The 26,494-nt window shown below is 42.0% G+C and overlaps 1 protein-coding gene across 14 annotated transcripts in view; it reads left to right on the forward strand.

Moving 5' to 3' along the window:
- The window catches only part of FOXK2 (forkhead box K2), a 65,959-nt gene that overhangs the window by 10,741 nt on the left and 28,724 nt on the right, over positions 1–26,494 (forward strand). For 11 of the 14 annotated variants that reach the window (XM_041459468.1, XM_041459465.1, XM_041459459.1 and 8 more), the window contains 3 exons: positions 396–519; positions 3,419–3,511; positions 5,773–5,952. In XM_041459468.1, coding sequence (XP_041315402.1) covers positions 5,861–5,952 — 92 coding nt within the window. In that variant the 5' untranslated portion in view covers positions 396–519; positions 3,419–3,511; positions 5,773–5,860. Of the gene's footprint in view, positions 1–395; positions 520–3,418; positions 3,512–3,649; positions 3,826–5,772; positions 5,953–9,616; positions 10,690–26,494 lie in introns of those variants that run through there. The other 3 variants (XM_041459472.1, XM_041459463.1, XM_041459458.1) reach the window with 3 other exon arrangements.

Consider the following 26,494-nt stretch of genomic DNA (forward strand, 5'->3'; position numbering starts at 1 on the left):
TTTCCAGAAGGGCAGATGAAAGTACAGGTTGCAGTAGATAATTCTCATAGGTGAAAATGATTCTTGTCTGTAACATCCTGATTCAGTGTGTTGTGTAGGCTTGCAGATACGAGTTTGGGTAAGAGTTGAGCAAAAATACCTCACCAGGTTGTGCTTTGGTTGTGGACTTTGCTGTAAATTAAGACAGCTGCAGGTGTGTTTTGTGAACGCGTAGAAAAAATAACTCTTCCTGTAATTCATATAGCTGTTGTCTCCCTTTGTCTAAAATAGTCCTAAATCAGCATTTTTTAAAGTCTGATCATACGATAAACATTTGCATAACTTTATTTCAAAACTGATGAATTATAAATAAATATAGGAAATGCAGGAATAAGGTACTTGTTCTTCTTTTTTAGGATAGCTTCCAAAAGCCATAGCCAGAAGAGGATCTCTGGTGGAAGTTAGAAGTGCTCTGGTGAATGTGCACAGTGTTCTGTCAGACCCATTCCAGGGCTGTGCAGGGCTGCCAGGCTATCCAAGGTATCAGTGACTCTGGGGTGGAATGGGGGCCTGGGTTCATGTTCCAGCTCCCACAGCTGCTGCTGCTCTTCCCTTTTCCAGTCTCCCCACAGCCTCTGACACACTTTGTGAGTCCATGTGATAACCTGGAGACAGGAGCTCACATAAATACACCCTCAGAAGGGTGGTATCTTTGACTGGCTTTTTTTATTCCTGTCATTGCTTTCATGTGGTTTGTTCTCAGTCACACCAGGGAGGTGCTCTGAGGCTGGGAACCAGTGGCAAGCCCAGGAAATGACACTACCACTGCAAGCTTGGGATTGAGCTGTGGGCTGAACATTGATCTGTGATGTGAAACACCTTTTCACCTTGTAGTCATGCAGAAAAGCACTGAGGAAAAAGCTGATCCAGCTATTCAGATTATTATGTCAAGTTATTCTGGGATCTTAGGCAAATAATAGCTATTTTTGGTGACAAATTTAAAGCCTATTGAGCATTAGAAATAGGATATTAAGGGTTTAACTTAAAATTATGAGCTTCCAGGATGCTGATTTTAAGAGCTTTTTTCCTCATTTGCTTATTCTGCCTCATGCCTTCCTAATTAAAAAAAAACAAACAAACAAAAAGAAACCCACAAAAAAAACCCAAAGAAACAACCAGTTGTTAAGAGGGAAAAAAAGTTTGTGAGGATACTTAGTAGATGTTTTAAATTCACTTGTTTCAAATTTTGATTACTCTTTGATATCAGATCTTTGTGGTGTAAAATAGCAAAGGCGAGTTCCAAACTGCAGGGCAGTATTGATGTATTTAATGGTGAGATAACCAGGTGTCCTCAAAGAGGGTAAGTTTTGTGTTTAACATTCTGTATTGGGAATTGGAAGAAAAAAATATTTTTAGATACAAAAATATGTCTCTTTTGGATGTCCAGTGATCCTCTCTCCTTCCCTGCTTCCATCCATCCTAATCTTGGTTTATTCAGTTACAGCTGTGAGTGATGTTTTTCTTCCCCTCTTGTCTACTAAAACCCTGCCTCTGCAATTACTGCAACTGTTTTATTGGGGGAAAATAGCCTTTCAGTCTTTTCTTACAAAGGAAGAAAATTAATGGAAGGAGATTTTCAGCTGCATTCACATGTCTGGGATTGTGTAAAGCCTGAACAGAATCACAGGTGTCTGATTTTCAAAATAAGTTGATAAACTGAGGGAAAAATGTTATCTGTGGAAGAAATTGAAGACTGTTACTGGTGTTAATTATAGGAAGCATGTTCTTACCTGTATTTGCTTTTTTCTTTAATCAAAATGGATCCAAAATCAAAGAATGAGGATGCATAAATCATGTGACATTGCAGAAACACTTGTTGTTGTACAAGGGCTATTAGGAAACTTGAAAAGCCTCTGAGGTAGTGGGCTACACTTCCTGTGCTTGGGGTGTTGTCATACTGACACAAACAGTTCATAATGCTGCCTTCAAAGCTTGGCCAACCTGAGAGGGAGCCAAAGCCCCCTGCTTTGGAATTAAGAAAGATATCTTTGTATTGAGCAACATTTCTCTTAAAAGCTGCAGAAAGTAAAACGCACACAAAAAGATCAGGCCCAAAGGTCAGGCAGGAAGACTGGCACCAAACTTGCAAATAAAATCATTTCTGCAGAGCTCTGTGCCAGTATATGACAAAAAAATGCATTGAATGATGTGTCAAAGGTCAGTCTGCAGAATTGTGCTTACATCAATAATCAATTTGATTCCTGCAAATAACTTCTTAGTAAGTGTTTTCTGGGGAGGAAAACAACCTTATTAAGTAAAATAAAGACAATTTGAGTGAAAAGTGCCATTAGGGATGTGATGAGGGAAAATACGAATAGTCCCTTGAAACTGATTAGTAGAAAGTTAAAAATTCATTAGAATCCTGGAGCCTGCCAACACCACTAATTAAGTTGTTGAATTGCTGAGCTTCTCAAGTCATCCCCAGCACTGACCAGCCCCAGGGCAGTGACAGCAGTCTGCAGGGCAGGGCTTGTGTAGCTGCTCTATTTACAGACAACTTCTAAATTTAATAGTGTTTTACAAATATTTTTTGGGTTAGAAACTTTAATGGTGATCTGTGCAAGTTGACTGATTTTGTGTTTGTGTCCTTGGGAGAAAGAGCAATGTGTTTGTGAGCTGCAACCTACTAATATTTCAACTCTATTTTAAACTCTCAGATTCTGGTTTTATTTATATCTAAGAATCCTGTTAGAAAGTGGCTGGATTTTATCTGCAAAGCTTCTTGCACTCGGCAAGTTTCAGGTGGCATAAACTGCTTGTGATAAGTCAAAAAAGTCCTGTAGCTGATGCTGTGCAATGTGCTCTGCTGTGTACTTGATGCATATTGCTGTTTTTCTCAAATGCTGCTGTCCATCCTCAGAAAAGCTTTAAGTGCATTTTAAAATGTTAATATATTATGGTCTATATATCTATTACACATATAGAAATGCTTATCTTCATGTTAACTTTCCATGATTTCTACTGAGCAAATTTTGCTCTTCTGTTGTTTTGGGTTTGTTTTTTATTCCTGAGCCACGTGTTCAGGGGAGGTTTGGGTTGGAAAAGATTCTTCCTGCGGAGATCAGGAGACTGTGGGGCACTGCCCAGGCTCCCCAGGGAATGGGCACAGCCCCAGGGCTGCCAGAGCTCCAGGAGACCTGGGACAACTCTCAGGGTGGGATTGTTGGGTGTCCTGAGCAGGGCCAGAGGTTGGGCTGTGATGATCTCTGTGGGTCTCTTCCAGCTCAGGATATTCTGTGATTCCTTGTCCCAGTTCTGCACCTCAGTGATTTGATAACAGGCAATGAAAAACTGTGTGTTGCTGGCTGCAGTAACTGTAACAATTACAAGCAAATTGTTCCACATTCTCTTGTGCTCAGTTCTGTCACTATCCAAACAGCAGTTCCCGTGGCAGCAGGGATGCCCCACAGAATGCACTGGAGTAGAGGGCACTTGGAAACCCTGGTGGGAAACCCTGCATCCTCATCACGAGGTGGGTTGTTTATTTGGATGTTGGAATACAGTCTATTGCATCATTCCTTTTCTGAGACTGAAATGAAAACAGAGTATCAAATTAACCACAGGCTAATTCAATTAGCAAAATAAATTGAGGTGGAGGAGATGGGCTTTGAAGAACCCAAGTCCTCAGCAGAGAGATTTATTCCTCTGTTGAACATCTGTCAGTAATTACTGTCTCTGAGCATCAGTAGCTTCTGGTCACAGACTCTCTGCTGGCTGTTCCTAACACAACCCCGTGGTGGCCTTTGACTGATGAGACTCAGCTTCATTTTTCTGCTCCTGATTGAGGTATTGTAGTGCCTGTGTGTTGGTGTTCTGAGTATCTGCTGAAGGGAACTTCTTTCCTCATGTGTGGTTCTGTTTTCCCCAAGGGTCTCACCTTTACAGTGTTTATCATACATCACTCAGGTCAACATGTAGAAGTGAGTGACACCTTTCTGCCTCAGTATTCTATATTTGCAGTAGATACAAATTGGTTTTCATTGATTTTTTTTTTCTTCTCTCCCTGTGTTGAAAAGACTTTGGTATTGATATTTGAGCAATATTTCTTTTTTTTAAAGGTAATCTCAGACCTGTCTGTGCTGTCCATTTTGTATTGCAAAGCATGTTAACATGAGCCTGAATCTTGAAAAAATTGCTGTCTCTCCTGTCAGAAATGTTTGTATTCTCCCCTCACCCTTCTGGAGGCTGCTTGAACACCTTGTGATTTGCACAGGACTCAAACAGAACCTGTGCACCACAACATTTGTTTGGGTTTTTTTCCTAAATCATCCTAAACAGCTATTTCTTGTTCAAGTGTTCCCCTCCCAGAAAGAAGTCAGTAGTGTGACTTTCTCTCTCTCTCTTTTATCAAAACTTTAAATGCTTTATGTTTTAAAGATTAGGCGTAAACTTAAGGAAGTTTCATAGAAAAAGCAATTAAATATGACAACCGTTCTGAATATTTTGAGATTTATTAGGAAAATGAGAAAATCTTTGGCGCCAAACCTGAGACTGAATGTACTTCAGTATCTTGTTTTGTCTTCAGGAAGGACATCCTCAAGCAGCTCCACCGTATGTCAGTGTTAAAAATGCAGCTGTGCAAGACTGGTTCTTGGTAGATTTTGGTATAAACAGAGAACAGAGGTTGGTTCTTGTGTTGGAGGATTCCTAACAGGGATGGAAAATGTCCTATTTTAAGTTGTTCAGGCTTTGGCTACACATTAAAAATACCAATGCTAAATACTTTATATAGATGTGAGAAGCAGTGCTGCTGTCATCATATTCCTTGTAGGATCTTTCTTTGTGTGCTTTGAATTCAGCCAGTTTCTTTATGGGCTTCTTACAATATCTGGTTTTGGAACATGAGGTTCTTCTCTCAGTGCTTTTGCCTTATTACATGATTTCAATATCATTTGTCTCCAGTGAAAACAATTACAATTTCTTAACCTGTGTGTAATAGTTTTTCATACCTCAGTATCTCAGTAACTTTTCTGAAGTTTGCTTTGTTCTGCACTTTTCTTGTTGGACACAGTAAGAAATATTTCAAAGACGGACATAAAGAAAAATATGTCTTTACTCTTCACTGTTAGTTTCTTTTTGGCTTTCTTTAGGCTGAGAAAAAGGCATTGATTTTAAAGCCAACCCAAACCAAACTGATTTTGATAAAGGCTTCATTTCTCTCACCCTGAAATGACAAATTTCCATTAGAAGGCTCTGTCATAAAAAGAATCTTTTAAAGCATGTTTTTCTTATTGATTCTTGTTAGTTTACACTTGGTACTGGTTTTGATTTACCTTTGGTTATGTTTCATGTAGTTAATTCACATTTTAATTCCAACAGAGTTGCTGTCCATTTCTTGATCCAGCAAAGGGATAGGATGAACATTCCATTGCAGAAAAGGCAAAAGAACTTGGAGAAAATTCTTGCAGTAGAATTGTGGCTCATAACTGATAACAGTTACTAATGATCAGCATTCAGTCCAGTGAGTGCTGCCCTGATGAGACCTGGTCCTGATTATGCTTCAGGACTTCATTGTGTGGAACTCTTGCTTAGAAGTGGGTAACAAAACTTCAGTGCTTTTGAATCATTAGGTCCAATTTTAAACACAAAATAGAAGCCTGAAGAACAGTTAACTATTTCTTTGGCAAAGGTCTGGGTCATGCAAGGCTGGAGTGCAAAGCAAGGGGGGGTTTGCATTTCCAGTTAACAGATGCTGCTACTGCAATTTCTAAAAATCCTTTTGTGGTGTTGCAGTGTAGAGTTCCTTTCTGAGTGATTACCTGGGAGAGTGGAACGGATGCTCTCTGTCCAAGGCATTTGAGTTTTCATTGTCTCACAACACATGGAGGATTTGGGGCTGTGCCTTTATCCTTTTGGTCACTATGAAGTTCCAGCATGGCTGAGTCGACTGCTCACCTCCTCGAACTCCTTGAGGTCAGTTATCTAATTGCTCTTTGCAGATAAGAATTAATTAGCCTGATTATTTTTCATAGCTTTTGGATGGCTTCCCCACCTGGAGAGGAGCAATTCCTCTGTGTCAGTGAGTGATTGCTGAGCCAGAAACTTTCTGCCTAGCACTTGTAAGAAGTGCTGACTGGTTCTTTGGGCTGTGTTAGGAAGCAGGCAGCCTGTGGTTAGAATGCAAAGGGTAATAAAGCATTTCCACAAAGGAGCTAGCCAGCCCAGCAAGCTGCTGGGTGGCTTTGGCTTGTGCAGTGCTCATCTCCCTTCTCTCCCAGGTCAACAGCACGTTAACAAGTGGCAGCTCAGGTAGCTGTGTTTGCCCTCCTCCCTGTTCCTCCTACAAAAAATGTGTTCTTCTGGATTAGGTTTTTTAAGAGTATTGCACTTTACAGCTTTATTACTTAAAGAGGTGTGAAAGTCATCCATAAAGGAAAAAATGCTAACATTTGAGGTATAGCAGTTTATTTTCTCCTGTTATTATTAAAGTCACTTCAGAAACTGGCAGGGTGTATCTGGAGAGCTTCCCACCATCCCAGGCATTTGCTGTTTTCAATATTTTGCAGCAATTACACAGTGCTTTTTTAACACTTTCCCCTTGACCAAAGTGCATTTGTGAGAAAATTACTAAATCACAGCACGAGTCCTGCTAAGTTTTACACACCTTGTTAAATTTAAGCATGTGAAGAGCTCTAGGATAGTTATTGGGATTACTCAAAAATGTGGCTGTGGGTTTGAGGCTCTGTTGGAGGAAGCTGTTACTGCTTACAAGAGGCTTCTCACCTTGGGAAAGGAAAAAATGTGCTTGTCAAGTGCAGGGATGGTAATATGGGAAATGTTTCTTCATTCAGTTGCACAGAGTCTGGTATTTGAAAGGCTCATTTTGTTATATCAAACATGAATGTTACTGAAGTGCTTCTGACAATTAACTTTGTAGGACTTTGTTTACTAAAAATCAAATCTCTCTGGAAGCCTGGGACACTTGCTGTAATAAAAAGATTATGGATAGCTCCTGATAGCTTTTAAAAGCTGTTTAATTGCTGGTTGTGTCAAAGTAAGCAATTAAGGTCACTTAATCTACTTGATTATTCATCATATTCCTCTAATAGTACTCTGTGCTTGGGATCTGTGAAAATGTGCATCTTGAGAAGCTGCTGCACTCATTCATAGCCCTCAGTACAGGGCACATGTAATAAGAAAGAAAATTTCATTCTATGGCAGTGCTAGCCCCAGCACAAGCAGCTGAATGAATGCCCTTGTGTTGCTACAGCAGGAGCTTCCAGGAACAATGGAAAAGTCTAAAAATGTTTAGTCATTTAAAGGCAGGTTGGTCACATAAAACAGTATTAGTGGATTAGCTCTTAGATGGTACTTACACATTTCTATTAACCTCAGGCCAGATTGTTTTAAGATTAGATGATACAGGTGCTTAATTTCTGTGATGCAGTCAGATGCTGCTGCATAATATGATGGAGACTGGATAACATTGGGTTACTTGGCATGAAGCAGAAAAATGTAAGAAGTGCTTTGAGAGCTTGTTTAGTGCCAGTGGCCATTGCAGAAGTTTGGCATGATTAAATTTTGGTCAGTAGCTTCATTCTATCCTGAATAGCTAAGGTGGATTTAAGGCAGACAGAGAAAAAGACCTTTTGCTTTCAGTCAGCTGGCAGGGGGAAAAAGTGTGAAAGAGGATGTACCTGCAGTGCAGCTCTGACATCAGGGCCAGGTTTTGTTCTGTGAGTGGATTTCTGGGGAACCCAGACACCCAGAACAGAGAGAAGGTTCTGTCAGTGTGAGCTGTTCACCACATGCAGCTGCTGTGCAGCACAGAGCAGACCTGCACATGGGCAGGTCGGAGTGACCTGTACCTGTGCTGTGTGATCACAAAGTGACTGAATCTGCTCCAGTTTAGAAAAACACGGACAGAAAGATCTCAGCCATCCTCTTGAAACGAGTGGAGTTCCTGACAATGGGGTCTGGTGTTTGCTCATGCAGAAGCAAACAGCCCTACTGGAGTTCAGTTCCTTTCCACAGAGCAGCTTGGTGATGGTGGGACCCTTGGAAAGAAATTGCAGTGCAGACAGATTGCAAAAATTCAGCATTCCGTGTCAGTGTTCTCTGTGTTGTTCTCTATGAACAGGACAGGATTTGTATCAGCTTTGTGAATTCAGTACTGCTTGTTATTAATGAATTAATACAAATTGAGAAAGCTGTGATTCACATAACAGAAAATGGTGAAGTAGCAGCAGTGCCTTTGAGTTCTGCAAACTGAGCAACCATCAGGGTGGTGAAAAGTGCTGCTGGCCTGATGGAAATTCACCTGGCTGCTCTCCCATTCTGCCAGTTTTCTCCCTCTGCAGGCGTGGGGTGTGTTAGGAGATGGCAGTCCATGGGTAATTCCAGCCAGCAGGGCCCTCAGGATCCCAAAGCGATTGTTAGCAAAGCAGGCACAACATTTCTCTTGCCAGCAGAGCCAAGGGATAAAAACAAGCTGAGAATCAGGGAGTCATAACTGCCTCTTTGATGCTCCACATTTTCTGTGCCAAACATATGTTGGTATAGAAGAAAGTCTGATTCTAAATACCAAAGTGTGGGCAAGATTTAACTAAAGTTTTCTGTAAAAGAAACCAAAGCTCTAAACTGTTGCTATATTTTACTGCATCTGCTGTGCATATGAGATTGTGTAAATGGACTAAACCAGTATGGAATTAAGTTGTAGCTGCCTATAAGAAGTGCTGATACAATCCTAAGGGTAAAACTAACTTTGCAGGCAGCAGGTATCATAGTCTGTTACGAAGCATTCACAAAATAGTTCTACAGTTGAAGACCTGTTGACTCAAATGTGCAAACCCAAAAGTTTCAATTTCAACTTTACTGCTGGATGTTTGTTAGCAGGCTGGCTGGTTTTTGGCTGAAGTGTAAAAATGTTTAATGTCTTCTGAATTCACAGAATGCTTTGGGTTGGAAGGGACCTAAAGTTCATCCCCCTGCCATGGGCAGAAACACCTTCCACCAGACCAGGCTGCTCCAAGCCTCATCCAACCTGGCCTTGAACACATCTGGGGATTGCGCAGCCACAGATTCTCTGGGCAGTTATTTTTATTAATAAATAATGGTGAGCTTCAGTGCTGTAAAAAACCCAAACAACACAAGCCTTTTCTCAACGAACCACGGTGAGGTTATGGAGCTGTTACGGTGACATGTTTGTAGTGCATATGTTGGTAAATAAGCATGAATACATTTTAGCACCCTCTTCGCCGTTTATAGCCAAACGTGTTCAACTGTTTACTTTTCAGTTTTGACAGTGCCTGGTCCCTGTAACAATGAGTATTTGGATCAGGTGTAATATTTTCATTCAGATGCTGTATTTGTTGAACTGTGTAGCATTAATGCCATCTTTTTTTGGTAGCCTGTGCCATTTTCAAGTCAAAGGCATGCAGTGGGTTCTCACCCAGTGCTTCCTGCTGCTGGCTGTGCCGTGCCCTCGGAGCAGTGCCACTCGGGGCCCGGGTCTTGTGTCAGGTCCCTCGCTCCGTCCTGGTGCCCCAGCTCCTCTGAGGAGCCTGGGGCTGAGCCGAGCTGTGGGCACGGACACACATACAGCCTGCCCCGCCTGGAACTCGGGCATTTGAAACACTCTGCTGACCTTCCGTGGATGTGACAAAGCTCTGACACTGCGGAGTTACCTTTGTGTTTAACATGACCCCCGCAAGGCTGTCAGGTCGAACTTACAGTTTTATTTTTATTATTTGTTAATAATACGGTATTTTGAGGCTAAATTTGAGCAGTTACCAGCCCTCTCCTGGTGGTTCTTGCTCACCCTCTAGCACTATTCGTCTACTTGTATTCATTCCGTTCTCGATTCTTCCCCCTCTCCCCCCGCTCCCGGTGCCGTTCCTGAGGGCGCTGCTGGCGGACGGCAGGTGCGGAGCCCGGATCCCCGCCGGAGGCTGCAGGTGGCCGAGAGGGAGGGAAGGGGGTGCGGGGACGGACGGCCGGCAGGTGCGGCTGTCCCGGAGCCGGCCCCGTCCCTCCCCTCCCGTCCTTCTCCTCCCCTCACAGCCGGCGGGCGGGAGGTGCTGCCGGGGCAGCTCCGCCCCGCTCCCCGCGCGCCGCTCCGCTCCGCGTTTTCCGGGCCGCGCCCCTGCGCTCGTGCGCCGACACTCGGACGTGCGGGGCCGGCGCCGCTCGCCATTGGCCGCGGCGCCGTAGCCCCATGGGCGTGCGGGCCGCGCATTGGCCCCGCGCGCTGTCAATCAGCGCGTGGCTGCGTCAGGGCCGGGTGCGCGGCCCCGTTCCCTGCTGTGTGCGGGGCCGGCGCGGGGCCGGTGCGGGCGGGGCCGCGCCTCGCTCGTCCCTCGCTAAGATGGCGGCGGCGGCGGCGGCGGCGGCCGTGGCGCGGCTCGAGGGCCGGGAGTTCGAGTACCTCATGAAGAAGCGCTCGGTGACCATCGGCCGCAACTCGTCGCAGGGCTCGGTGGACGTGAGCATGGGCCACTCCAGCTTCATCTCCCGCCGCCACCTCGAGATCTTCACCGCCGCGCCCCCGCCGCCGCCGGCCGGCGCGGACGGGCCGCCGCCCCCGCCGCAGGGGGACCCGGCGGGCGGAGCGGGGGGCGACTTCTACCTGCGCTGCCTCGGCAAGAACGGCGTGTTCGTGGACGGCGTGTTCCAGCGGCGCGGGGCGCCGCCGCTGCAGCTGCCGCGAGTGTGAGTACGCGGGGCCGGCGCTCCGGGGCCCGCCGGAGGCCGCGGGTGCACATGGCGTGTGACAGGCGAGAGCGGCCGCGTCCTGCCCGCGCCTCCGCCGGCACCGCCCGGCACCGCCGCCGTGCCCTCCGCCGTGTCCTTCCCCCGCCCGCCCCGCACGGAGCGCCCGGCGCGGGCGAACAGGAGCGGGCGCGCCCCGAGTGCTGCTCGCGGGTGTCAGGGGAACCGGCCGGGCCGTTCTGCACCGCTCCGGGCTGCCTGGGCTGAGGATCAGCGCTGGGGGAGTCCTGCAGCCCCCTCGGTGCTTTGCCAGAACCGGGGGGTTGTTCTGGTTTTGGTGATAGTTTCTGCTGCTTTGCCTAATTTTAACGTTTATTTTTATGGGTAAACTGAATCATCCACGTGAAATGCTTCTGCTGGCCTTAGCGTTTTCAAATGTTTTCGTTACGTGACAACAAATGTATTAAGAGGTTTTAAACGGTAATACATTCCTTTGCCATTACCAAACATTAACTGTCTGTGCAAAATGATTTTCTAGGGCAATACGTGAGGCCTGCCCCCGACATTTAAGGCTGTGTTGAACTGTAAATAAGTGATCTGTGCTCTGAGCAGTCACATGTAGGAAAAGTGAAAGTGTTTTGGTTTAGTGTATTTTAGCTGCCTTGACTAAGAAATACCTCAAACGTTACGAGTGCTGTGCCTTTATAAAGCACATGCCATCAGTGACACAGCCTTAATGCCCTATGAGCTTTTAAACTGTGCTTAGGACGTTGATGGTGTGTATTTTCTGCTCTGTCGGCCTAATGTTAGTTTTGTCACCGGGTTTCTCTGTGAAAATCAAATTGTTTTACCTTGCTGCTTTCTAGGAAATGCTCATTCTGAAGGGCTTTAACAGTGCCAGTGTGTAGTCCTGAATATAGTTGGAGGACTTGTTTGACCTTTAACTGTCAGTTCTATTTTTGCTTTCTGCTTTTAATATTAATAATTATCTGGCATGTGGTTAATCTGTATTTTAATCTAACACGTTTATGAAGTGTAGATCAAATACTTTTTTTCTTTGTAAGCACTGCGGTATAATATACTATTTGTAAGCACAATTGCATGATCTGTGTTGATTTCAAACAGTCCAGAATTAGTTGGAGTGATTGAGTCAGTAACATTCTTTTAAATGCTTAAGACCTGAGGAAAAAAGAAGTACTTCTTCGTGCTGTCCACTGATTTTTAAGTTATTCTAGTTCTTTCCATCAGTGTCACTTTTGAAGTGGAAAGAAAATTCAGAAGGATTTTTTGTCTCACTTTTTTATTGAACAATGATGAAAAGTTGTGTGTAGTTAAAATTTCTTCACCGGTGGCTGTGGGTGGTGGTGCAGGAGCTGGCATTTGCTGTGTTCAGAGGTGACACCATTCCTTGGGCTGTGCACACACAGCCCTCAGTTCCCAGAGCTGCTGGAGGTGGCTATCTCCTGGGCACAAACTGGAGGTGTAGGCCAGTAAATAAAAGGGGCCCCTGGCCAGGGGGGTGAGCATCACCTTGGAGGGCAGGGAGAGTACAGCCCCAGAGTTACACTGGTCATTAAGAGCAACTGCTACTTCATTATTAAAAATAAACCTGTTTCAAAAACACAAGTCTTACTGGGATGGAATGGGGAAATAGTAGTTTCGTTATTTGCAAAGCTTTTTTGTTTGAGCAGTAGTCTTCAGGCAAATTCAAGGTACTGTCTCCTTTTAGGAAGCCTTTACTGTGGCTTGCTGGTGACTAATACTGTTTGTAGTCCTGTTCTTGAAGTTTGTTGTAGATTTAATTGGTCACACTGAAGGTGGTCTCCTGGATTTTAAGTCAAATTTATTTCAATATAATGTAAACATTAATTAACGGTTGAAGTGTGATGGGAAAGAAAGTGGTTTTGGTGTGAGCTCAAGATTGATGATTGCCAGCCTCCAGCTCAAGTAATCACCAGATCTATTTTTGTTGTTCTTTAATCCTACTCTGTTGCCAGTAATAAATATACTTTGCCTGTGACTACACAATCATCGGAAATTTTAATGGCAGGTGAAGTTTCAAAAATTCAGGGTGGCCTGTTCCTTCTGTTTGTTTTTAAGTGATCCTGGAAACCAAGAATGGGGGCTCCATCTCTGTTTTGTCTGATTAAGTCTTTGTAAGTCTGTGACTTACAAAGGTGCCAAGTGCAATACTCTTACAGACTTGAAATGTCTTACTTGCTTGTCAGTAATAACTGTGTGTAGTTTCAGTGTCCTTTGCCTTTTTTTGTTTCAGCACAATGTTTAAATTTGACTGCATTAATAATGTTACTGAGCTCCTTGTTTTTGGAAGGAAAAAACAGAAATACGCCTTGGTAGCCTCCTGCAAAACACACATTTTAAACATCTGGGGAAATTAAATTATTAATGTTAGAGTATACACTTACCTGTAATAAAGGCATCTTTTTTCTGCAGATAGAAATGTCATGAAACATGGAATTACTGTGCCTTAAGATAAGTGTTCTGGTTTCTATTTTTAATGCCTCCCTGGAAGCCTCACTGGCAATTCAAATGTTGAAGTTATCAAGCAGGAGGTAATAGCAGTGGGAAGTGTGTTTTTGTTTTTGCAGTTCTTGACAGACTCCCATCCCTACTTGTGTATGTACAAACCAGCTGTCTCTTGTGAGATGAAGCAAGTGGGGGTGGGGAGAAAAGAGCCATGTTTGAGTGTGTCCAGCAAGGAGCTCTCCTGTCAGTGTCATGGCACACATGGGATGAAAGAGGTTGCAGAGGCTCCTCTTCAAGACACCCAGATCAAAGCAAGAAATTAATATTTCTACAACTACCTTTGAGGTGCACAGACTGTCCCTCTCCGGTTCCTAAAGTTAGTGGTTTTTAACTGCTTACATTTGCTGCCTGTGGAATTTCCCCTGCCTTCAGTGAAAACATTGATTGGATATATTGCTAGGTAAATCATAACATCAGTATTTGCTTTTGAGGTACTTGGCTGGAAAAACACCTTTTGTGTTGGGCAGAGCAGCGTTTGTTGCAGGAGCTGTTGTGTACAGCTTTTGGAGAGGCAGGATTCCAGACAGATGTAACTGATACAGCTGCAAAAACAGACAGACTTCTGGGTACAACTTTGCTTTGAAGGAGTGCTTTTGTTTTGGTTTGATTTTTGGGTTTCTAGGATGTCCTTGTGTATTGGCCTTTGAATTCACAGAACTCGGGACATCTTGGACTTCACTGTTCTGAGGCAGTCTTACTCATTTTGACAAACCCATAGATGTTGTATTTTAGTCATTACTTTTGGTTTTGCTTTTGTGGAAGTAAATTGTGATTCATAAACAAGATACCACGAGCATAGGATCAGCATTTTTAAGTCAGATCACAGATGCATTTAGTCCATGACTTGCCTTCAGGAGTGGTCAGTAGCAGATGCCCAGGAAGGAGCATAAAAATTGATTGATACAAATGGTTGTGTTTTGCTTGGTTATTCTTTTGGATCCAAAGTCAGAGTTCCGTTCTTTTTGAGTTAAAATAATTTACTATTTGCATTTTTTCTCTCTCTTTTTTTAGTAGTTGAGTTTGGGTAAACCTCCTCTATCCACAGCGTCTTTGGATAGTGAATTCTGCAAAGTAATTGGAGCCCATGTTGGGAAAAATACCTCTTTTTGCTGAGTTTTTGGAACTTGATGCCTGGTAATTTCATTTGATCCAACTGAAGCTCTTTTATAGTAAAAGACAGTAAATAACTCTCCCGTTCTGTCATTCATTCTGCAGACTTCTTTACATTACTCAGTGTGGGTGCTCTTACAGCAAATGACATCAAGTATGTTTTACTTTGGCTTAACGTTTACTGACTAATCCTAAATTAAACCTATGTAGCTGAAAACTAAAATTTAATTTGTTTGTATTCCTCTGATTTTCCTCCTGGAAATGCAGAGGGCCTGAATCAATAATTTTACCTTGGTCTTGTAGTCTGGAGCTACAAGCTGGGGTTATTGCTGCCTTTGAGCAGTGGAAGTTCTCCTGCTGATGAAAGCTGGTCGATTCTGAACAAGGATCAAGTGTATCTATTCCCTGAGTCAATTCTTTGGAAAAGTTTATGTTCAGTGTTACTTGCCCAGGAAATAGTTTGTAAAGAGCCTCAAATATATCAGTGCACTTTTTTTGTGTCATCTGATTGCAGTTACTTAAATTGTGTGCAAAGCTGTGATGTCTGTGTGGTTGGAGCTGTGACTGGACATGTGCTCCGTGGAAATTTCTCACTGGGAACATCTGCAGTTTGGCTTAACAGTGCAGGTGAAAGGATCATGACATTTCCTTGGGTAGTGTTCCACGGTAGCTGAGGAAGAGCGTGCATTGCTTGAATTTGGGTTATGATTTATGTTCTAAAGGTTTTCTTGTGAATAGAACTGTTAGATAGTTTGAGCAATCGAACAAATGCTTCAAGGAACTGGTGTTAATGTATCAGTCTGTTCTGAGGGTGCTGAGTCCCTCAGGCCCTGGGGGCACCTGCTCTCTCCCTTCCCTGACACCCCTTCTGCCAGAGGCTCCTCAGGGCGACAGCTGCCTGAAAGCCGGGGAGACCTTGCGATTGATTTGTGTTCAGAGGTGTGCTTGGGGCTCCATACCAGCTGTATTAAACCTATCAATTGCAAATTACCTCAGAGCATGAAATGAAGGAACATTGGACTTGGCTGGGACTTGACAGACTCAGACTCCAGAAACTTTTATTTACTGGTCCTGTGCCATAGTGACTAATAAGGTCAACGGGGCTGTGTTTATAGGTGGGTTTTTGGCTGCTTTAAAGAAGGATTTGCAAATGTCAAGCTCAGTAGAAGCAGTGTTCTCACTTTAGCAGATCTGATTGAAAAGGAGCGTAGGAGGAAGGTAGAGCACATATGATTTGAAATGAAAATAGAGATGAGCGGGAAGTTTCTATAGTAATAATTTGTGTTACAGTTGTTTCTGTCATCTCTTTTTTTTCATATTTGCCTCTCAGTTACACACACCTTCTGAGTGATTTTTTTTTTTTTTTTTTTGTTAATAAAGCAGTGTTGCAAATTGTCAGTCACCAGTCAGGTAATTGAGGTAAAGCTTAAACAGTTTATATTTGGTTTCTGTTGGTATGATTGGTATTTGTATGAAACATCCTTACCCAATTCTACTGATCCTACAAATGTTCTTACATCTGTACTTAGCTACAGGAGGAAGTAGATTCTTTGTGTAGTTCTATGAAATACTACGAACTGGAAAATCATCTTTATAGTCTGTATATTTCCTGTAAATTTCTATGACAGAAGCAAGATTATTGTCATTTTGGTTTAAACGTGCAAAGTGAATATTAAAACTGTCTGTTCCAAGAATCTGCAGTTGAAAGAGAGTTTTGAGATTCTTACTTCAGTTATAATAATGAGGTAGGAGATATGCAAATTAAATAATTCTTTGCATTGATTAAATCAGAATACCAAGGTGCCATATTTGAGTAGGATGATACATTTAATCAATAGCAGAAGTAGTAAGTTAAATGAGCTAATAAAGAAAATAAGTTAATCTTTCACCCTGTCTTTCAAAATAAATGTGTATTATTAATTTGCTTATAATTAGGTAAGGGCACTTACAAATATAATTCCTTCTTGAAGGAAGATGTGTTTTAGAGAATAATTCTGCTGTGGAGGAGTTCTGCTGCTGTTGGGTTTTTCTTTTTTTTTTCAGCATGTACAATTGTCATGGACAAAGCAAAAGGTTATTTACAGTCATGCCTGAGCTCTTCAAAATAAGATTATGCTTCTCATTTGCTGTATTTTTCAGTAAATGCAGCAACTCTTCAAGACATCTCAAGTCCCATTAACTCATATAAAATTATGTAAAACACAGGGAAAAATATAATTTCATAGTAAACCATGTATTTGTCATGTGGTGTGAGGCCATGGCTTTTGCAGTTGGAAGGAGTTTTCACAACAGTTCACTAATAAGCTGCTGTCTGTGCTGAAATCCTGGGAAGGTGGTGGGTTTATCTGCTGCCTTGCTTGTTTTCATGATAAAAAGTTGATGTGTAGTGACATTTGTTTCCTGCGACTTCCTGCCTTTAAGGAGTTTTTTGACCTAGATAAAGCAGTCGGAGGGGAGGAACCATATTTATTCTGCAGCTATTCCACTTTGGGTGGTATAGGAAATAAATGTTCCATTCTCCAGTTAAGATTCCCTCACTGCTGTTTGATCACTGAGGGGAGCTGAGGCTTCAGTGAGTTAAACTCAGTGCTTGCAGAGCTGGTGCAGATTTTTTGACACATCATTTTTTGTAGGGCATGAGAAGGTCTGTGCATGGTTGGAATCTGTTTTTTCACAGTGAATGTGTGATTCTGCTGCAGCCCCTGCACGTGCTGCTCTGTCCTCTCAGGTACTGCCAAGCAGAACCTTGGACAAAGCATGGTCTGTGTGTGCTGGAGTACTGGTGGGAGGAAAATTTTCAGTATTCAAAATTTCAGAGCGACTTAATAAATGTTAATATGAAAACAACACCTTTTTGTTTGCCTGTGTGCACCAAATGAAATGAAAACCATGAGGAGATTGGCAGGCAGTTCTGTCCGTGCTGATCCAAACATTCCTGTTGACCTCAGCAAGGAAGCTCCTGTGGACAAGGATGTGCATGGAATTGAGTTTGGAGAGCCAGAGCAGTAAAGTAAAAATGCCAGAGTCCTGTCATTATCAGGGTGTTGTGAAGTGGAACAAAATTAGTATAAAGTTGGCTGGAATTAATTTTAATTCAGTGCTGGTTTAAGGCTTAACTTTAAGAATTACAGAAGGAAGCTCCTGCCAAAGCCTTGCTGAAAGCAGAAGTGACTTCAGTGTTGGATCAGACTGCTCAGCCCCGTGTCCATTTGGGTTCTCTGGGGATGAGGATGGTTGTAACTGTATAAAGTGCTTCAGGTAACTACAATCCCATATTGAAAAAAATGTCTGTATTCCCAGCAGCAGAACTTATGGAATGCACAGGCTGGTTAGAATAAAGTGCAGCTTAGTGCTAAATTGTGATTAGAAATACCTGATCACTACTGGATTTTTTTTTTTGTGATCTACAGTAAATGCAATTACTGATAAATATTTACAGTGTTGTAAACACTGTCCTCACAAATAATGAGGACAAAAAATAGAATTAATCAATTTAAAACAGCCCAAAACTATGACATCTGGAAAAGTACAGAGGCAGAACTATAGGGTGGAAAACTGTTCTGAAAAGTAGCAGTAGAGTGAAAGCCATGACTGCAGAGGGATCCTGAGATGCCTGTTCCGAGATGATGTGTCCAGGCACTGATGTGATGACTCTGGAAACTGGGGAGTGGCAGCCAGTGCTGGAGCTTCACATCATTCTGGAATCAAAGCTGTGTTAAAGGATCGTGCAGAACTGCAAGGATTTCAGTGGAGGGTTGCTAAGAAGAATTGAAGGCTGGAAGAAGTCCCAAAGAGTGTGGGACAAAGGGGTTCAGTGTGTTTGTTCTGTTCAGAAGGAGTGTGGGGTGCCTGGGTTGGTGTAGCTCGGTTTTGATGGGGCTGAATGAGAGTACTAAAGGCTTCTAATGGGTCACACACAGGTGTGAAAGCAGAGACTGTAAACTAAAGTGTCAAGGTTTGAATGAAGCTGTGTTGCTTTCAAGAGTGCTGGGATATCTATCTCACCATCTTCCTCTGATAAACAAAAAAATAACCCTGGTGCAGAGCAGGTAGGGCTGCGTGACATGGCATGGCTTAGGGTTACAGGAGGTAAAGCTGAAGCTTCTTTACTTCCTCTGCAAGTCTTTTTTTAATAAACTCTCACGGGATTATAGCAAGAGACCATTTTATTGTGTGTTTTAACAAAGAGTCAATATTTGTCTTGGTTTCAAATTAAAATTACTTCTAAAGCATCAAACATGCAGTTGGATATTTGTTTATTTCCACTTGCCAGTAGTGTTCTCACACTGATGTTGTTGCTTTTGTTCACTGTGTCATACTCTTCGTATTGAAGGACACTGCGCACTTTCAGAGATAATTTTTGTGTAATAGAAAGTGATTCTGTGAAAAATTTTGTTCTTTCAGTAAGTCTTAGGTACAGCTCATGGGGTATAAGCCACTTAATTCTTGTCTTGATAAGAAATCAGGCTAGTGTATAATGGAAGAGGTCTTTACATCTTCTAGTGAACTTGAATTCAGGTTTTTTGATTACTTAAAGGAAGATTAAATGTATGGTTCTGCTTCAGAAATGGTGTGGATGATATAATTCATTGATAGAAGTTCTTTTTAAATTTTGATTTTCACTGATGTGTTTCAGTATGGGAGCAGGTATTTTCCCTCCCCTTTTCCTTCTTTTTTTCCCTGTCACAGCTGGGAAAAAAGTAGTTTAACTTCCTTTGAATTATCAGTTTCTTCAAAAAGCTGTAGCTGAAATGTTGTTGTCTTAGCACAGTGTACAATACATGTTTCACTTCTGTAAGGTAAAAGTCTGATTGTTCACGAGGATATAAACATAGCTAGCTTTTGTTTGTTTGTTTTGATGTTCTCTTTGTTGTTTTTTAAGACAGAATACAGGAAAAAATTCATTTATCACTTTGTATTGTCCTCTGGACATATTTGGGTGTTCTAGGCAGAATATAACTTGAGCCTAGACATGTAGCTTATACACTTCTGTAGTATTATACAGATATATATAATACATATATATACAATGCAGTTATATATATATACACAATACAATTATATATGCAATTATGTATAATTTTATATTATACCATTATTATATATATTATTGTATATTTCTGGTGGTTACAATCAGTGCAGTAAACACACAAAGGAACTAGTTGGGAAGGATAAATTATGGAAGCTGGCTCTTACAGAAAAGAATTTCCCTCCTTGGCTGATTCTGCAACCTTCTGACCTTTCTAGGCAGGTGAAGAAGGCCTGCAGAGCAATGAAGGGGACAGAAAAATAAAATTTTAAAATGAGTAAGGCTTAGAGAAGGGTGAATTTATTCACATGAAATTGTCTGATAAGTTTAAATTTGAATCAGAGCAAACTGATTATTTAAGTAAGTAAAAATCATGGTAAAGAGAATAAATGCTCTCAGGTGCAGTGGGATTGTTGGGGTGCCACAGCAGGACCAGGAGTTGGACTCTGATCTGTGTGGGTCCCTTCCAACTCGGGGTATTGTGATTGATTTCAGCATCACACCCCACAGAGATGGGAAAAATGGGAGAGGGGAATTCAGTTTATACATGGGAGAGATGAGGACACAGGCCCAAGGTGTTCTGCTTTAGAACATGGGCAGCATATTCTGGGGTTTGTAGTTGTGTGAAGAGAAGTGAAAGGGTGTGCTGGGAGGCTTGGGGAAAGATGGAAGATGAAGATCATCTCAAGTTTAAGGGCTGAGCCTGAGAAACAATACAATTGTTATTAGAAATATAATTGCTAGCCTAATATAGTATAAGGAGTCTCAAACTTGAGTATTTAATTGGGGAAAAGTCATTCAGAAGGATCTGGGGTCTCACATTTTGGGAACATGGGCTGTGCTTTGGTGAACATCTGAGCTAATCCAAGGTTTCACTGCTGCTGCAGTGGAGCTCAGGAGGGAAGCCCTGTTTTCTGCAGTGCTCCTGATGCAGGTTGGGCTGGCCTTGGAGCTCATCAGATGTTCAGATGCTGCTGCTCTCTGCTTTTTTTGCTATTTTTGGGTGCTTTGCTGTTGCATTGAAGTGGCTCACAGAGAGGTCTGGCAGGCAGTGGAGTACATGGTGGGCCTGCACAGACTTTGGGCAGCAGTCAGCTGGCTGGGACTTGTGGAATTGTACAGTAAGGAGTTGCAGTTATAGGAGCTGTTTATGCTATATGAAATAAAAATGGAAAGGAAAAGAAAGATATGAAACAGTGGAAGACCAAAACTAATTTTGGTGTACTAAAAAAGCACTTGCAATGTAATGTAAAAATCTTTCAATCCTAGAAGTTCTTGTGACAGCATGCCTTTTGGTAAAGGGGTATGTTAAATTTAAAAAAAAATTTTTGAAAAGGTTAACCTTAAGTAGACAGGATGCTGACATAATTTGATGGTATCATACCTTTGGTTAATCTGTGCTTTCTGGCTCTCTGTTTTTATCTCTCTGTAAATGTGAACACACAGAGAAAACATGAGAGAAAAAGGGGGTATGGGTTCCCTGGCTGTGGATCATGTAGCAGAGGACAGAGTTAATGTATGGTGTACATTCCATAAACTAAATCAGCCTGGCTCCTGCCTAGATCCAGGCTTTGCTCCACATGTCACTAGTCCAGTTGGTGGTATGTTGTGCAGTAGTGGAGTCACAAGCTCTAGGGAAAATTGAACATTAAGGATATAATGCAGGTAAATGGTATTTAAAAAAAAATTTATATGTGGTTTTTGTTTGTAGTGTGTGTGGGTTCCAAAAAAAGCCCTTTTATCTCAAAGACTTCTCTATCTGTAAGGCAGGCAGGTGAGGTATTAGAGTTTGTGCAGCATTCTGTATGGACTGCCTGAAAGGAAAGCATTATTTTGAAGATATTTGTAAAAACTTCACTGACTTTTACATGTCTTCAGTGTAGGAGCTGCATGTATGGGTAGTGCTTTTTCAGAAAATACATAAATGTGCTGAAGTTGACAGTGCAGGTAGTTCACATGTGATTTGGTTTTCCTGTGGTGCCTTTTGAGGGCCTCAGCTTGATAGGTTGTAGAAACATCTCAGACAAAGGTGTGATTTGGAGAGAGCTTTTGCTTCTTTATGCAGGACAGCAAATCCAGAGTGCCAAAGGGAAAATCTTAATAATTCAGTGGAGTTGATCCAGCCTTCCAAAACTACTTGGAAGTCGCTGTGCATGGGCTTCCTGCTGTGATGGAACCGAGTGCTCACCTTCACTCTGAGCTTCTCCCAGGGGTGCTGAGGTGCAGCATTTCAGGAAAACCATCCCTTGCAGGAGCAGCAGATGATAACAAATACCACCCTTCATTTCTGTGCAGTGTTTGGTGGACTTGGATGCTGACAGAGGTTGGTAGGAGGGAGTTACTTAAATGATCATCAATTAAAACCCTGTTTATCACTTCCACAGATGAAAGCAGTAAATAATGCATTGAGCAAAGAGGAGTTCAAGGAAGTGAGTTGTTTTCTTTCCTGAGGTGTGTGGATGTCCTGGGTGTGGCTGGGTTAGGCTCACATAAGGGTCTAGATGTGTTTCTGTCTGATCTGCCTGACATGATCATCACTTGAAACACTTATTTTGGAGAAACCAGCCAAAGCTCTTGTGTGGTCTGACCCAGGAGGTTTTTTTATCAGGTAGAGGGGGTTGGTGGTTTGGTCCTCTCTGCCCTTTCATATTACTGAACATTTTTGCCTTTAGTAGCATTGGGGGCTGCAAGGCAAACACTGACTTTGTGTTCAGATGCTATGAAAATCCTGCTTTGAAGAGGGTGCAATACATTCTGAATAACTTCATTAAAATTACTAGGTTGAGCGGTAAGATTCTCATGGAATGATGAAATGCATCCTCATGCAGCCCTGCTCTCAATGATTCCATCAAGATCCTGGCACCACTTTTGCAGCTGCATCAGGGTGGAAGAGCAAATGCAGCAGTTTGAGGTGGTTCCCCTCTGCTGGGAATGCAGGTTCTGAAATGAATGCAGGGCTGAAGTCTCAGTGTAGGGTGGGCTCTTCAGTTTGTGGTTGGGTAGGATATTATTCAGCTTTCTAGATATTGATAATTGGCAGAGACATTTTGGACCTGGAAACCACAGTGTTTCAGTTAAAATGTCCACGTGACGGGCGCGTGTGGCAACACCGGAAAGAGATGCAATAGGTAAAAACCACAGGAGAAATTCAGTTGTTTGTTTATCCTCTTAAATTGACATTCAGGCCTTTGTTTTTAAAGCCTTTTCCTGGTATTGGTCTGCCCATAAAGCTGAGAAATGCAACTAGTCTGTGAATATTCACCCTTTCTGTAACAAAACCTCATTAGAACTGAGATTCTGCCAGAATTCTGTTAGAACTTTAAAAAATATTCTGTTTTCTTTATTTCTTCCTTTGTTTTGGTTTGGTGGTTTTTTTTTTTTTTTTTTTTTTTTGGTTTTTTTTTTTTTTTTTTTTTTTTTTTTTTTTTTTTTTTTTTTTTTTTTTTTTTTTTTTGTTTTTTTTTTTTAGATTTTTTTGGTAGCCTAAGATGCTGTTTTTTCATATAGTAATTTTTCCTCTACTGCATCACAGGATATAGGGAATATTACCTCAGATAGAAAAAATTGGCACTAATTGTTAAACATTCACAAGATAAAATTAAAAACCTCATTGACAAGTTGGGAGGAGAGCTCAGATCCTTCCACCTTTCTCTGTTTAAACATACAAGGTAAATTCAAAGCAACTCCTGATGAAGATTTTAAATTTCCTTCATGAATTTTGGCCTGTTATGAATGGCTTTTGCTGTCTCCTGCAGTGCAGGCAGCCAGAGCACTCATCTGCCAGCACACCCCTGTACACAGATGTTGACTTTCCTGTCAGTAGTGAAATAGCCCTGCTTGTTTTATGGGGTGGTTATTCTGAGGTTGGAAGATTGTTGAGCCTGGAAGAGATCACTAACCCCAGCTTGCTACTTAGCTATAAATAAGTTTGGTCTGCTGTGGACTAGTAAGTACTCAAGATTCTTACGTGAGGTTATTCACTCTTATCTAGGGCTATCAGCAAACTGGGTGGTTTGAAGCCTTTAAAGAAAAGAAGCATGCAAGCCTTGCAAAAGAGTCAAAGAAGCATCTGAATATAAATAATTCAACCCCCAGCCAGAAGGATAAAATAAAAATCTAAAAAAAAGTTTTAATTTTTGGGGTAGAGTTTTAAAGTTATTTTGGTTTAATAGTAGCTGAAGGAAAGAATATTTGTGTTTGTTTGTGTGTGTTCTTTGAGTTAGCTGCAGTGTTGCTGAAAAGTGTGGCACAAAATAATTGAGCTGCATCTGAAGAGCTGGAAAGCATAGTTACATGGAATACAAAATAACCACAGTATGGGAGAGTGTGACTGAACTACAGGGACAAGAAACTGAGTAAGGTGGTTTAATCAAAAATGTTGGTTGTAAAAATCAGGCTTTTCCACAGCTTTTGAAATGGAAAAAGAAAAATCTTGATGTGGAAATGAACCTGGGAGATGGCAGTGCAGGAATGTGTGATCCAGGTCTCTTGGTTTGGGAGGCTCGAGGAGGCAGGATGTGTTTTGGTAATTCTCATAACACTCAGACTCTGATTCCATTCTTTTACTGAAGGGTGTTGGTGTGCCTCATCCCCAAGGAAACTCTTGTTTCTGCAAGTTGTTCTTTTTGCAACAACCTTTGATATTACAGCATTTGGTGGTTTTCTTGTTCTTCCAGTAAAATTCCTTATCTGGAAGGTCTGAGTAGTTTAGGGTTAATTACTCTCAGATGAATGTAGGTAAGGCCCAGGGGGGTTGGGAGCCTGTTGCAGTGACATTACATTTCAGCTGGGACATCCCTGGGCTCTGGTTAGGGAAACAAGCATTGCTTACTGGGTGTGTTTCACCAGCACAGTTTTGTCCTTCTCGTGCCTGTTGTGTTTTTATGGGAGCCACTTGTTCCAGCTTTCCCCAGGAGATGTAAAGAAAGGAATATATACAACTGCCCTGTGTTTTCCTAGGGATGTTTTGTGCTAAATAAATTGCTGACTGAGAGCGTATTGACAGTGTCTGACACAGAGCAATGAACTGGACTTAGCGAGTTCTTCACTGAATGAGGGAGACTTTTATTTTTAAATCCAAAAGGTCCTTAGATACTTGTGATGGTTCACACCATCTTTAAGTCATTAGAATAACCCTCTTAAAGATGTTCTAAAAGGAGACAGGATTTGACTTGTGCAGGTAATGATTAAATACAAAAATATAAAGGAAAGAGCGATCAGTCTGGGGTATTTAAAAGGAAAATACTACATGATAGGTAATAAAAAGGAAGTGAATGGAGCCAATATTGGGTGCAGAAGGGGCTGATTTGGGCAGCAGAGGGGGAGATCCTTCCCCAAAGGATCCCTGTGGCAGCAGCATTCTTGTACAGCTGTGGCTGGAGTGGGGAGGCAGAGCTGGCTGCTGCAGCCAGCAGGTGTTTGAAGTCACATATTTGAACTCCATCTGAATCAGGTTTTTTTCCTCCCCATGTTTTGAAGTCTTAAAACATCACCATTGCATTTCACTGTCACCTGGGCCAGGGGTGGCATCGTGTTGTGTGTTGCTGTGTGTTGCTGTGTTTGAGGTGCTGGGTGCACACAGGAGCTGAGCACAGTTCAGAGGTGCTGAGCAGTTTAAATGTGTGCCTGCATCCAGCACAGAGTGGCCTCGAGGAGCCACAGACACTACAGTAGTCATTTTATGTAATCTTGGATAAACTGAGCCTGCTGCTTCTAAAGGTTGCTTCACACTACCACTGGTTATATTTAATATAAGCCTTGAAGTGAGTTAGTGCCAAGCAAAGCATTGTTTGGAGTATGGAGAAATAACCTGTGAGCCAAAATTAGCCCGTGTTCGTGTGGAGTGGTGTGTGTTTCGTCAGGGCTGCCCAGATCATGTCGTCCCTGAAGGCAGCACATTTCAGCTCTGAATGTTTCAGCTATTACAACATGGAACATGCTGGTGAGTGGTGCCAGTAACATACGCTGAACATATGACCAGCACATGCCCCCACTTCAGCCTAGGCCATCAATTATTTACTTCTTGTTACAAGCTGTTTATTTTTGAGAGGTTCTCTCCCCTCTGTCAGTATCGAGCACTGAGCCTTTTGTTTCTTTTTTTTTTTTAATCTTTTCTACTCTTGCTGTTGATTCTGTATTTCTAAAATTCTCTGCTGTGTTTCCCACCACCCCCACCCCTCTTTTGTTTGTGCTCATTCTGTTAGGATGCCATCCCAGGTAACTCCTGTGGTAAGGCCATTGAAACTGTGGAGACCAGTCTGATTATTTTAAACTTGTAATTGAGAGATAAAATGACCTTACACTTAATCTTTTGGGACTTGGTCTATATTCATTAGTATACCTCTTTCTCTGTGTCAATTTTGCACTGTTGTGTTTCACATCTGTGAAATGGCAGGGTTTTTCCCTCATCCCTTGTCATCTTTGGTTAGATAAATGATGTGAAGCAAACACTCCATAGGCCTTTTCTGATTTTAAACTGATTTTTGATGACAGCTCAAGTTCCCAGACTGCTTGTGACTCTTCATCTGTAGCAGCTCTCTGCTGTGGATTCTGGTACAAAATGAGTGAGCACCCACCCAGACTGATGGGCTGGGAGCTCTGGAGAGCAACAGTAGATAAAACTTTCATGTACATACAAATATACTGCATCTTGGCTGTGTGTTTCATAACATTTTAGGGAGTGTTGCCTCTTGGATGGGATCAGGCTTGACACAAAATTAATTGGACTTGGTGAGCTTTTCAGAATGAATCATCTCGTAGTTATTTGTGTACACTGTAGGTAACAGGCTTAGCATTGCATACTTCTTTATATAGATTATTCTTTTAAATTCAGTTTTCTCCTGGAAGTGCATTGAGTTAAGGATACACTGTTACACAAGACTTTGCTTCTCATTTTAAGTGTGATGGTAAACTTGATTTTTCAAGCATTTGCAGAAATTAAAATTATTCCTCTTATGGTTCCTTTTTTTGGAAGCCTTTTTTTAACACTCACATTAGATCTCTACAGTAGCACAGGTTCATTTAAACACTTTCTCCTTGTTTTAACCATACTTTTCAATAAAATTCAGGCCCTGCAGGTAGACTGTAACTACCCCTTGGGTTTCTAAGTTAGTTAAAACA

This window comes from Pyrgilauda ruficollis, unplaced genomic scaffold, assembly GCF_017590135.1.
Source record: "Pyrgilauda ruficollis isolate IOZ18807 unplaced genomic scaffold, ASM1759013v1 scaffold136, whole genome shotgun sequence".
Classification (NCBI taxonomy): Eukaryota; Metazoa; Chordata; class Aves; order Passeriformes; family Passeridae; genus Pyrgilauda; species Pyrgilauda ruficollis.